Source organism: Rhipicephalus sanguineus, chromosome 1 (genome assembly GCF_013339695.2).
Source record: "Rhipicephalus sanguineus isolate Rsan-2018 chromosome 1, BIME_Rsan_1.4, whole genome shotgun sequence".
NCBI lineage: Eukaryota > Metazoa > Arthropoda > Arachnida > Ixodida > Ixodidae > Rhipicephalus > Rhipicephalus sanguineus.
In genome coordinates, this window is record NC_051176.1 from 217,146,642 (window position 1) to 217,159,781 (window position 13,140).

The 13,140-nt window shown below is 45.9% G+C and overlaps 1 protein-coding gene across 1 annotated transcript in view; it reads left to right on the forward strand.

The window, feature by feature from the left end:
• The window catches only part of LOC119371946 (uncharacterized), a 231,328-nt gene extending 219,207 nt beyond the window's left edge, over positions 1–12,121 (forward strand). Inside the window, exons 6-9 of the mRNA XM_037642396.2 lie at positions 5,376–5,587; positions 5,829–6,155; positions 7,200–7,339; positions 8,852–12,121. Coding sequence (XP_037498324.1) covers positions 5,376–5,587; positions 5,829–6,155; positions 7,200–7,339; positions 8,852–9,038 — 866 coding nt within the window. The 3' untranslated portion in view covers positions 9,039–12,121. The remainder of the gene's footprint in view (positions 1–5,375; positions 5,588–5,828; positions 6,156–7,199; positions 7,340–8,851) is intronic.
• Positions 12,122–13,140: the final 1,019 nt, after the last annotated feature.

Sequence of the window (13,140 nt, forward strand, 5' to 3'; positions counted from 1 at the left end):
CAAATCGATTTACTGCGAGGTTGCCAGAAAGATACGCTCACGCCCAGGCAATAACGCTTTTCGGCAAGTTTCCGAGTCGCCAGTTAGGCCAGTGCTATGTAAATCTTCGCCGCATCACATTTGCCGCATCAGCTTCTCCGCATCAGTTACTTTGCCGGATGAGGTTCCCCGTGTATTATGGGCCGCCATTCCCAAATCGCGTCTGTCACTGAATGCACATTCGAAGAATGCAGTGCTTATTAAGATTCATTGTTGTACTTGCGACTGCGCCTCCGGCACATTGTGCATTGAACTCATACATTACAGAGAGGCGGTTTCACTAATTGGCGAACGTTTGTTATCAGACGGCATCGTTAAGTGTGGCCAGGGTTGGCAGTATGTGCAGCGGACCTCGATCCTCGGAAAGGGTGCTTTATTAGGACATTTTGGGAACAATATCTAGACATAAAGCTTTAATGCTCCCTTGTTAACGAGTTGAAGTCAATTTTAAAGCTGAAGTCAATTTTAAAGAGTTTAATCAATGTGGTATAGGAAAATGTGCTGTCAAAATAGTTTTTATCCTCGCAGGCTGTTTACTTTTATCTAGTGGCTCTCCAAAAGCGCGAAAAGATGTTCTATGAAAAAAAAAACATCATTACGCCGCTTTGAACAGTAGATCTTAAAAGAAAAAGAAAGAAAAGAAAAAAACTGACACAAGACCATCAATTTCTTCGAAGGAGCACATGCGAAACAAACGCTCAGAAAAGGCTATTTATTCTCAAGCATATGCTCGTTATGACTAAATTTTTTAGAGATGTGAGTGAATCTTAACCTCGTTATAATAATAATAATAATAATAATAATAATAATAATAATAATAATAATAATAATAATAATAATAATAATAATAATAATAATAATAATAATAACTTTATTTCCCATCAATACAATTAAGCTTGATGGAAGGTGTGAGACTAAAAGCGAGGAACGCTTGACTGAGATCTCACACCTTTTACAGCAGGCAGCAGCAGGGAACATCACATATATTGCATCTGTATTCACAAGAAGGCAAAACAAAAGAGAGAGAGAGAGAGAAAAGGCAGACCTATATGCAGAACGAAATCAATGAGTGAAATGTTTCATTTTGCGGCATATGAGGAATGCAATACTACGAAGACGTATCAATAAATGTCATTGGCAAGGATTTAGCACAATATGAATAATAGAATAAGCACAGGTGATGATACATAAAGATGAACTATGTAATTGTGTACTAGTGCCAATTGTCGCATGTGTCTAAACTTAAACAGATATTATGCGCAATGTTGGCAAGCTGTCTATGTGACGCGGAGACCAATGATATAATTACGCAGATTCGTATTAGAAGTGTTCTTCAGGGAAATGTTCGCGGCGTGCAGTTCATTTAGAAGCAGTGATAACTTATAACTAATCATCTCGTAGCCGCAATTTGTTCGTACAGTAGGCAGCAGCCACGCTGTCATCTGTCGGAGTGGATACGGAGATTTGAACGGGTGCAAGGAGGCTAACTTTGATATGAACTATAATGATTTTCTTTGTTCTTTCCTATAACTGCATAGTAGTTTGTAAGCATATAAACTGAATGGATCTATGATTTTATATTAGTTAAACAAGTGTTTAGTAGTATATCCATAAGGTATATTGTATGTGATACGAAGAATTCTTTTTTGTAGGACGGATATCTGTTTTAAGTTTGTAGTGGTGAAGGTAGCCCACACTAATGGCGTCACTAATCCCGTTGATGGGGATGGCAATCGCCGAACAGATTCGAAGGGCGGACGTATCGGCCCCCCGAAACGCACCACGAAAGCGCGGACAATTTAGAGTTGGTCCTTTTAGTGCGCCAGCGAACGCCGGTTGTGGTCCAAAGACCGAGTCAGAGCCAAGAGTTGATAACACAAACAAAATATATTCCCAGTTAAGGCAGTACAAGCATCACACAAACATGCACACTCGGGTGGCACAATATAACTCAGATGGTGTTAACAGAACGGGAGCTAAACGAACAGATCACGCGCTGCAAATGCAGCCTCATGCATTACAGCCTCCTGAATATTCAACAACGTATCCAGTCCACAATTCTTGGACGTAACTTGAATGCTTCTCTTCCAGGAAACACTCACGCAAACTCCAGCGCTGATCTTCGTGGTTCCTTCCGTCGACGGTCCCGAACGTTTCTCTTCCAGGAAACACTCACGTAACTTGTCACTGCTCACACGGCGTCATCATCTGATTCTTCCAGAACGACGATCGGCTGACCGCACAACACCATAAACACATCTTCTTTGGTTGGCGGAGCCACACTCAACATAACTTCACCATATCCAGGCCTACTGACTCCCTGACTGGTCGTCGATGCACGCTTTTATCTCCTCTCCCTCGGGTTCCAGAAGCGTCAGGAGTGTTCTTCGGCGTGCAGGACAGCCAAAGCTAGGGAAAGGGCGAGATTTTTCTCGTCGGTTCCGATCGCGGCGGCGTCGCTCGGCGTTGCATCATGCTTTCCTTCGCGATCTTTCGAGACCTTGCCGAGCGTTCGATCCGAGGCAGCTGGTTGTCTACGGCTGTTTCGAGTGGGCGACGAGGCGCGCCGCGCCGGCGTCTTTCAATACTTGTTTTTTTCGTTGCGCGCGCTTGTTGAGCGAATGGCTGGCGTCGTGCTTTCCCGCTGCCGTTTGAAAGCGGCTGCGCGCGCGCCTTATTGAAGCGCTCGTTTGTGACAAATGGGCAGTAGTTTAGATATGAACAGAATAAGGAGTTATACAAGAGCAGGTATACTTTATGCGGCAGGACGTATCTGTGTCGTGTTACCAAAGCTATAGCTTGGGAAGCTGATATGATCGATATGTTGGTCCCAAAGCATGTGTTCTGAAAAATACACTCCCAGTGATTTAAAAGACTGAACAATTTCTATAGTTTCTCTTTTGTATGATAAGCTAATGGTAAGGGCATTTCTTTGTTTTTCGTGCGAAAACAGACTGCCTTCGATTTATTAACATTAATATTCAGCACCTCTATGTCACTCCCTACTTTCAGTTTTTTTTTTAGAAAATCGTTTGCCTGTGTTGCCAAATTGTTAAAGCTATGACCATCAAAAAATACAGCAGCATCATCTGCGTATATTATGAAACGAGCATTACAACCAATAGTGACCAGATCATTAATATAGATGTTGAAATGTAGCGGTTCTAGAATACTGCCCTGTGGCACGCCACAGTTCACCGCTCGCGTGGTCGACCTAAATCTGTCCACTGGAACAAACTGTTTACGGGAAGAAAGGTAAGATTTGACTAGTTGCAGAGCATGACCTCTTATTCCATAAAGGTCTAGTTTTTTAAATAAAATGTCATGACTTATTTTCTCAAAAGCCTTGGTAAAATCAAGAAAAATTCCCAACACAACATTCTTGTTTTCAAGGTTTCGTAAGATATTCTTTCTTATCATACGAACATATTAAAATAATGAACGTATAAATATGTTCATTCGTGATTTTATTTACTGGTCAGCCGAGTAGGAACTCCCTCAACATCGTTAAAGCGAAAGCTGGGCAAGTCGGTTTGGTTGATTTGACATTTTTGTAGCGCTAAAGAACACAACACACGAAGGAGACAAGACGGGAGCTTGGCGTTTAGCGTCCATCCTATCTTTTTGGTGTGTTGTGTTCGTCGTTTTTAGCGCTACAAAAATGCCAAGCGCCTTAGCAGCGTTGTTGATATCTTTGATAACAAGGCGATAACTCATCTGCAGCAAAAACCAAACATCTTAAAATGCTTCTTCGTGGACACCGAATTATACAGTCATAAGTAGAGGCCGTATTTTTAGGCACTAAAAAAGCTCGTTTTAGGCGCCAAAAATAGGCAGGCAAAACAATGTTTTAGGCTTCCAAAATCGTAAATATAGGCACAATAAATTTTCACATAAATGCAAATAATTTCAGACGAAGACGTGCGCGACCTCTATCTACGACAGGAAAACAAAAATGTTGTTGCTTAAGATGGCAAAAAGGCGCCGACATTTGAACATAGCGTGCGTTGTCCCGCACGGTTCGCACTCCCGTGTTCTGCAGAGTGAGTCATGTGTCCACTGTCGAATCAACAGACTCCTGAGTGTTTCCGGCGTAACTGAGAAGGGCAGAGCAGGAGCAGACAGCCAGATTGCTAAAAGACCAGAAGGGAGGAATTCCTCCTATTCCTCCCCTGGCAGTGAACCACTGGCGTAGCCAGGCGGGGGGAGGGAGGGGGGGGGGGGTTCGGGGGGAAGTTCAACTTTCCCCTTGCTCCTGAAACTTACGCATGCATGAACATATATAAAGTATGGTTGTCCCCCCCCCCCTCGAAAAAGATATCTGGCTACGCTACTGCAGTGAACAACTTAAAAAGTAAATTACAAACAAAACAAAATCTGTGTGCACATCACATTTTTCTTTCGTTCTTTTATTATTTTTTTTTTGCTCTTCACTCTCCTTTCCGCAGACGGCTCACCGCGGTTTCTCATTCGCCGACCGCTCGGGCCATGTCAGCGCGGCGGCGAATGCTCGCTGACGTGTTCCGCTTCATTGCTGCCAGCGGTTGTTGGTTGGTTGACCTAGAGGACTAGAGTTGGTCGAACTAGAGGACTATAGGTTGAACACCATAGTTCCCAACAGTCAATCTTACGCGGTAACATGAATATTGGTCTCAAACAGCACCCGGGAGCGAAACTTGAGGCTAAATAGCGTTCGTATAAGCGCCAATTTTGAAAATAGGCATTTATAGGCCTTTGTAAGCATTTAGGCACGAACGCCAAAAATAGGCATTTATAGGCACTATAGAAACACTATAAAGGCCCTTCTTAGCCTCTAATTCATGCTCATATATCAAAATGGCGCGATAGCAGCGCAAGGAACAAAATAGGCATTTGCCTAAAATACGGTCTTTAGTCATCAGCAATCATGTGCAGTTATATATAAATAATTAAGTGACACCTTATGCTCTTTACTGTGACCGCAGCTTGAGCAGAATTGTGTGATCTTGCTAGAGATAAGTGAACTCCCCATTACCATGTTGCTTTATTTGTTTCGGTTTCCTGTTTATTTACGTACGTACCTATGTGTGTACTTTTTTTTTCCACAACTTAGAGAAATGCAGTAGCAGAGGTGCTCTTTAGCTCAACCTCTCCACTGCAACATGTGTACAATGGAATGGATAGATTGGGCAAGAGCTTGGGAGTTTTCGCGCTGTGTCGAAGGCCACGTCAACTTTTCTAAACGCTGACACTGTCGTCCTTGTGCTTCGGGTTTTTAGCGATAACGTGCTAATCTTTAGTGCGCGGCACAGAAGTTCGCAGCTGAGCGGGAGGTTGATCAGGCCGGGGTGACGCAGGCTTCGACCACCCGTGCCGCGTTCAGTACCGAGTGGTGCTGGGTGAAGGCGACCGGCGCGTGGATTCCGGTGTGCTGGACCAGATCTCGGACCTGTCAGGCCGCATCCGGGGCTTTTCGCTGGGCGCCGCCGGCCCTGCTGACCTGGTGCGGCGCGGCACACTCAGACTCCAGCTGCACATGCTGTCCGCCAACGCCATCTCAGAGGCCAAGGTGCGTCCATCGTTTAACAGCACGCTCATCAGTACTGGTGTGCGCTTCATTTCTCTGTTGGTTTTTTGATTTTTCAAAGCTTGCGCGTTTCATATGAAAGAGAAAGAAAAGATGATCAGATGCTATGATTGATTTCGTACTTTATTAAACAAACAAGCAAGGTACTGGCGAAGTGCCGCATTACGTCATTCTGTCTTGTCCAAGCGCTGTATCCATAGAGTCGAAAGTGTTGCTTATGCAGGTGTCGGCGACTGCAAGCACGCTGACTGGTGTGGAGCCGTGCGTGCCTGCGACGGCCAACTGCTACGACCGGGACAAGCAGGCGTGGTGCGTCGAGGCCGACATGGAGGGCGAGCGCTTGCGACTGAAGCTGTACTACGCTGAGCTGCAGCACATCCCCGTGGGCCACCTGCGCTACGTGGCCTGGAACGCGTACCTGGTGCGCCGCCAGCCGGGCTCCGGGGCGCGCGAGAGCGTGCTCGCGTTGCGCGCTCCGCACTCCAGCTACTACGTGCACGACGGCATGGACGTCGCCGTGGTCATGGACACCGACGTCTCTGTGCGACAGGTGCTGCCATCACTCGTTCGAGACTGTGTATATTCGCGCTGTTCACGGCAAATTACAGAAGACCACATGCAGCAACGTTGGCTGCCCGGAATAATTGCTCTGTCTAATACCGCATCGCTGTGCTCATCAGAGAAGTAAGGGTGGGGTGTTTGGCAGGCTGCTTGAAGTAAAGAACATTTCTGTTGGCAGCCGAATGTGGTATGGCCGACTGCTCCATGGATGCACGCATACAAAAATGCGCGAGTGCCGGATCTGTGAATTTTGCTTATAAAACACTTAGTTATGCCCATAATCATAATCAAGTGTTTCGTCTTTTTTCGCTGGTAAATCTATCTTAATTTATCTTAGCATAATCATAACTTAGATATTGTTTGAGCTGCTGTGTATTCTGGAAAACAAGAGGTATAAAGAAAGAGTGCCTATTGGACAATTTTTCTCTTTTTTCTGGCTGATGCCGTGTCTGGTGTAATAAAACGCTGGATAGTCTGCAAACGTAGCAGTATTATTCACTAAATATTTCTCGCATGCAGTTAACGTTCTGTGAAGACACAGAAACCAAAGCAAGTATTTAATAAACTCCATGTGTCTCAGCTGCGGTGCACACACACAAAAAAATAATGTTCTGATATAAAAGCAACGAGATAAACTTCATTCTTGCTACCTTATGAAAACATTGATGTGTTTAAAACTTGCGCAGAGATCATTTACTGCGCTCCTAAGTATTTATATTTAAATCGCCATCCTGGCCATGAGAATGTGAATGCACAGCGAACCTGTTGAAAACCATCACTACATCTCTTGGGGTGTGCGGAATGCTTTATTGATTTAGCGTAAACGTACTGGAAATCGCTTTGTGGTCGCAGCAGTACACCGTGGTAGGTTCTGCGACCACTTTCGCTATCCCTGGACGCCTGCACACATCGTGTTATTGCATGGGTCAGAACGCATGTGTTTCGTCTTTCATATTTTCTGCTCCGGTGCTTGCAAGCAACCGTCACATGCAAAAACCATAACCTCATCTGGGCGTCGTATCCTTTGTCGCAGATTCGTGAGTCAGCCGGCATGTACTTGGACGGTGCCGGAAACCTCACTGTGCACGTGGAATGGCTTGACTCGCAGCTCCTGTTCGGGGCCACGTACCACAAATACGACGACATTGCGCGCACCCAGTGCCATCAAATGAAGTGAGTGACGGTGCCTCATTTTTGGACATGGCCGTAGCTAACTAAAGTATTGCTTAATCGCGAGCGGGGTGAGAGGCCTAGGCGCGCAAGCTTTCCGCAATAGAGAAAACTGCTGTTTTTGAAAGTTTGCTTTGAAGTCGTTTGAGGTCATAGACTTAACTGCGACGATGAGAGAGGAGTCGAGGGCACTTCTCCGCGGCTGATGGGGAAGCTGTACTTGCCCAGGATATTACGAACTCTATAGTGCGAAATCTAATTGCCAAAGTTGGCTTGTGTTCGCCCCTGAATACAAGAAAAGATCGACTGTTTGTGCTCTTGATGACTTCCATTGGAGCCGCGGCTGAGTCCGAGAGCTCACATCTCCGAAATCTTACTGGTAGCTCACGTTAACAACTATCTAATGCATTTGATTCGTATTACTGCAACAACAATTATATGGACACTCTCGGCGGATTTTTGCCGTCGCCGTCATGTCCAGGATATGCATATGTATGTATATATATATAAAAAAGGCACAAAGAAAAATAAAGCACACGAAAAAATTCTGATGTACACGAACGGGGATTCGAAGCAGCGACCCCTCGCTCCTCAGCGCGCTGCGTTAGACAACTCAACCACACGCCATGTACGCGCCGGCGAAATAACGGCGAGCTATTTATGTTCAGAATTTACCACTGGTGGTACGCAGATATCGGAGGAGCTTGAGCGTGTTTTCTATCACGCAACGCTCTATACACATTCTTTGAATTTGAAAACTGCCCTTGAGACGCGCACGACAAAGTGGCCCCTTTGTGTACCCGCTCGTGCTGTGGAACAAAAAAAAAAAAAAGAACACCGGACACACCTTGCATCAGATGCCACCGTGTGGCAGGAGACGCAGAGGGGTCACTCCACGCGCCACAGTTTAAAAGAAAAAGAAGTATCTAAGAGCGTCTCATTCCCCATTGTCGACACGCAGTCTTGGTCAATCCGCCAGAGCGGGTATGTGCTATAATTTTGGGGAAACAAACAAACAAACATTGTCGACACTTGCAGCGCGTTGCTCAAGCACAAAGACGTAACAACTGTGACAGTTGTTAGTTGACGCTTGTCCTGTGTATACCTGTGCGTTCATATCGGGCGTCCTTTGTGCTTCAGCGGCGCGCAGCAAATATCGAGCTGCTTGTCGTTCTTCGTGTGACATTCCAATTTCTTGCTATCGCATTCATTGCTTCGCCCTTGCGGCGAAACTGTCACGTTTTTTTTTCCCTACCCATGACAGGACGTAGAGGAATATCTCGCTATCTAAAGTCGATGCCCATTGGCTTTTCGCCAGGCATACTTACGGGGCTCAAGCTTGTTTTGTAGGAGGCGCAGCGTAGTCATCAGCGAGAACCCTGTAGTGCTACATTGTGTTGTATGTACTGTCTGGCAGCCAGCAGATAAACAGTGATGTCGTTATCTATAGCCACTATTGTATAGCATACACACGTTCCAGCACAACTATTTGCACTCTGACGTTTTTCTGCGCAGACGCGAGATCGCCGCTCTCCAGGCTGAGAACTACAACCTGGAGCGGCAGGTGTTTAGCTACCAGAAGTCCATCTCGTACGCGAGTGCCCGGGGCCAGCCGTCTGAGGACCTGCCCGACGACTACTACGCCAGCACCGTGCGGCGGCTCTCCGAGACGCAGAGCCTGTCCGAGTCCGAGTACGCCTGACGAGCCCCTGCCGCCATCCAGAAGAGCGAGCCCGACGCTGCCGCCGCCGCCGCCACCGTTAGGTGTTCTGCACAATCGCCATCCCGCTGCCTTGAATGTGAGCGGCGTGCCTGGGCGCCGCCGCCGCCCCTGCACCCGCCCAGAGCCCGGGCCATCCGCCACTGAGCGTGCACTCGGACACGCTTCTTCGGTACCGCCTCTTCACCCCCCACATTCCTCCCTGGGGGACCACTCATCATCCACTGCATCGCCCATCACGTCCACTGTCGGCGCCTCCTTAGGGACGACAAAACATGGCCCATGTCGCACTGCTTGCACCGCCTCAGCGTTCACTCGTGTCCAGGTGCCCGCTGCTGCGCGAAACGTGTCAACCTATGATGCTTCGCAATTGTCACCCATAAAACGTTTTCAGACAACTATGGTACTGGTTGTGAGTAAGGTTCGTAGAGGTGACGTGAAACTTACGCTCAATCTAGCAGTACGCAACACAGATTTCCAGCATTACCCCGACGTAAGGATTGCGACCTCCTCAGCGGGAATTCGTATATAAAAATATTTTCGTACGGTTGCTCCAGTTGCTTTAGGCACCGGGAAGGAAGCATGTTTTCGGCGTAACGCATTTCCACTTAAAAATAAAAGGAACGAAGCAGAACACTGGCGAACATAATACGCAGTATTTTTTAAGTAATTGTAAATTAAATACGAACCAGAAAGTTGCCTTCAAGGTTCGCAGGTATTAGGGCCATGGTCACAGGAGTCCAGTATCGATAGCAGTTATTCAAGGAGAAGCAGAGCCCGGATGCTATATGAAGTAAACTTTTTTTTAATGGAGGAAAAGCCGCTGTTAATACCATTCGCCAAATAAACCAGACTTTTTATGACCTCATGGCTTGAATAGAGCGCAAATTTCACCTGCATTATCCGTTAAGAAGTACGCTGGATAACGGCGAATTCGCTGGATCACGACAATGGTCTGTGCCATTGAAATCTGTGGCCGTTTCTGAAACAAAAAATAGCATGGCATCGAGGAAAACTGTGCTATAATCGTTTCTTGGTCATCCATGAAAGGCCTTGTCGCTATTTAGCGAAAATAATTTGTACTAGTAATTTTCATTTCCAGAGGCCAAGACTGAGGTGTGCTCATTTGCCTTCCTCCAGGACTAAGCCGTTGTGGAACGGCAGCGACATGGAGTGTTTGCTATGTGCAAGCAGAGCGACCTGGAAACTCATAAGCTGCGTACCTGTCCATTATATTGGAGCATAGAGATTTTACTCGCCAGATCTTACCTGTTTGATGCCTGTATTCCCGGTTGTCGTTTCGCGAATCTGCACCAATGAAAGTTTCCAGCTTTTATGCCGATAATAGATTCGCCGACACTGGGTTGGTGTTTATCAAGTTTTACCTGCATGGAGCGTTCGTTGCATGACGAGGTATACGCTTCGGCTTAATAATTTTATCAGTGTAGAACGGCCGTTTGATGCGTTTCGTCTTGAGAGATGAGAGCCCCCAAAATCGCCTAGCGATTGCACTGACTAAGAGCTCCAGCGTGCAAGCTGCAAATCCGTTCAGCACCCAAAGGGCACAATACTTAACAAGGCGCCCTTGTAGCTGTATAGATTAAATGCCTGAACGCCAATCATTTCGGTACATTCCACCGCGCCATTCGCAGACTGAAGTGCGGTGCCAATAGAACGTTATTTGTGAAACTTTTTACTCCACAACTCTGGCAATACTCGTCCTAAAGGTCGTGTCGGTGTGTTAAACAAAGCGTTCATACACTGCGTGGCCAATACTCTCCAGTACTCTTACCCGACTTTCCTGTCGTGCGTTCTCAAACCCTTGTTGTCATTTCACCTGTATAAGGGAAGTAAGATTCGGGACAGAAAGACGCGACAGAGTCGTTTCTCCAAGGTGGAATCTGCCACTCGTCGATGAAAATTCGGCTGTTTTGCCTCAGCGCTGCCGGCTCTTGGTTTGTGGCTTTGCGTAGGAGAAGTGGCATAGAAAAAAAAATTCGCGCACAGCGGAGCACGACCATGCTATACCAAGGTCTTGCGTACCCCGAGCTGTTGTATGTGCCAAGTACGAGCGTCCCGCTCTTAGGTTATCGCGGTCACTGTCGGAACAAATGTCGCGCTATAGAGTTAGCTAAACGAGCGCGCGCGTCCTTGGGGAAGCCTACGTGCACCGGGTTTTTTATTTTATATTCGTGCGTATGATGATAAGACGCATAGCTATGGTGTGATCATCTATTCATAACTATACTCGGCAGAAAAAATGTGCCTCCCGTCAATTCTGTTTCGCCCATCTTTTTTCACCGCTGTCAAAGTCTCATTGTAAGCCTTTGAGCAAGTCGATACTCTGTTGGCTTCGCAAAAAATAATTACAATATGTCGAGAGGCTTTGTACCTTGTGTCGGCAAGGCATTTTAAAAGCAGAGTTGACTAACGACATGATAGCATCGTACGTTAATGTCTATGAAGATATAAGATATCAGCGTTTCGTATGAGGAAAAAAAAGCCTTTCGTTGTTTGTTCGACACTTTTTACCACTCAAACAGCTTTCTTTAACACGAGAAAAAAAAACATTTCTTGTAATATTTGCTAGGTATCTATGAACACGGTATTTCATTAGCAATGTTTCGGGAATGTGCTGTGTCTGATTCATATTTTTAGTGGTCTTTCGTTAATTTGTGGCAAACCACCGAAGAGATTGTCAGAATGTGTTTCGACAAAGAGGGCGTGGCTTGCTAATCGATATACCAAGAAAACCTAGGACACACAGCACGCGAACAAATCTCCTTTCCATCATTTCTTCAGGGTAAGTAACAGGATCTTAAAGCGCGTGAACGGGTTCTGAGCAACAGGTAGCCCGCGAGCCAGATCTCTCCAGTGATCCTCGGCTTCACACAAAAAGAATATTCCTTCACCCACTTTCCCATCGTCTCCCACCGCTGTAGACGGCACCGTGTTTTCAAGCTCACCTCAGTCATGAACAGAGTGCCTCCAAAAATCATTCTGCGTGATTTTCACTCGCACAGCTATTAATTTTGCTGACATTTTAAAGCAATGATGGCGTCGGCGAGGGCTATTACCGAGTCAAAACAACGCAGCTTTCACTAAGTTTTAAAAAATGAATGCTGATGCTATTTTTTCTAAATTACTTTCTATGCCGTTTTCCCATTATGAGCGTAAGTGCACTTCCATTCACCAGTACCACTTAGTGCGAATGTTTTTCATTTCTGTTTTTTTTTTCAGCCTGTATTGGGTAGGCCCATCCTCTGGGCTAGGCCTACCCTATTTTCAGCTGATGGCTTCTCTCAGCGGCTCAGCCGGCTGCCTGGAAAACGCTGCCTACCGCTTTGTAAACACTTGAACTTGATAATAAGAGAGAGAGATTTTATATCAGCCATTTTCCATGCCCTCAGTGAATTGTTCATGAGACAAAGCTGAACTACGATGAGCCTTGGAAAGCCTCTATTACAGACTATACTGACCGCTCGTGTTTCCAAAGAACAAAAGTTCGCGTAGATGCCCGTGGATTTAATCAAGGACAATGTACATTAAATAATTTTCGCTGCAGAAACCACATAAATATGCCTCTTTCATGATTTCGATGAAAAAGTGTAAAGTTTTGGGTTAACCACGAGGTTTCCCATATGCATCATTATTCGACGAACTGTGTGCGAACGGAATCAGAGAATATCTCAGGTTCCCGCGGTATTAAATGTGACGACAGAATTGTATGCGGTACCATTTCATTTTATTAAAGCGTGTTCATGCGTAAAATTCAAGGCTTCATCACCAGTGTAACTGATGTGGGTTAAAGGTTACCTAATAGGGTTACAGGTTACCAGACTTGAAGCTAGGGATAAAGATTACCTTATAGCTTGCAGCAAACTTGATTCGTTTCGCCTGGCTTCTCCGGGGGATTAAAGTACCTGCTTCTTTTTCGTAAACACCACAGGATGCCTGCTTTTGTGTACGTTTTGTATCGGCGAATATTGCGCCTATGTCTATCTAGCGATCGTCTTAATTATCAGCCGCTGCACGTTAATGACGCTCGCGTTGTTTCATGAGCGCAACTGAAAAAAAGCAAAAA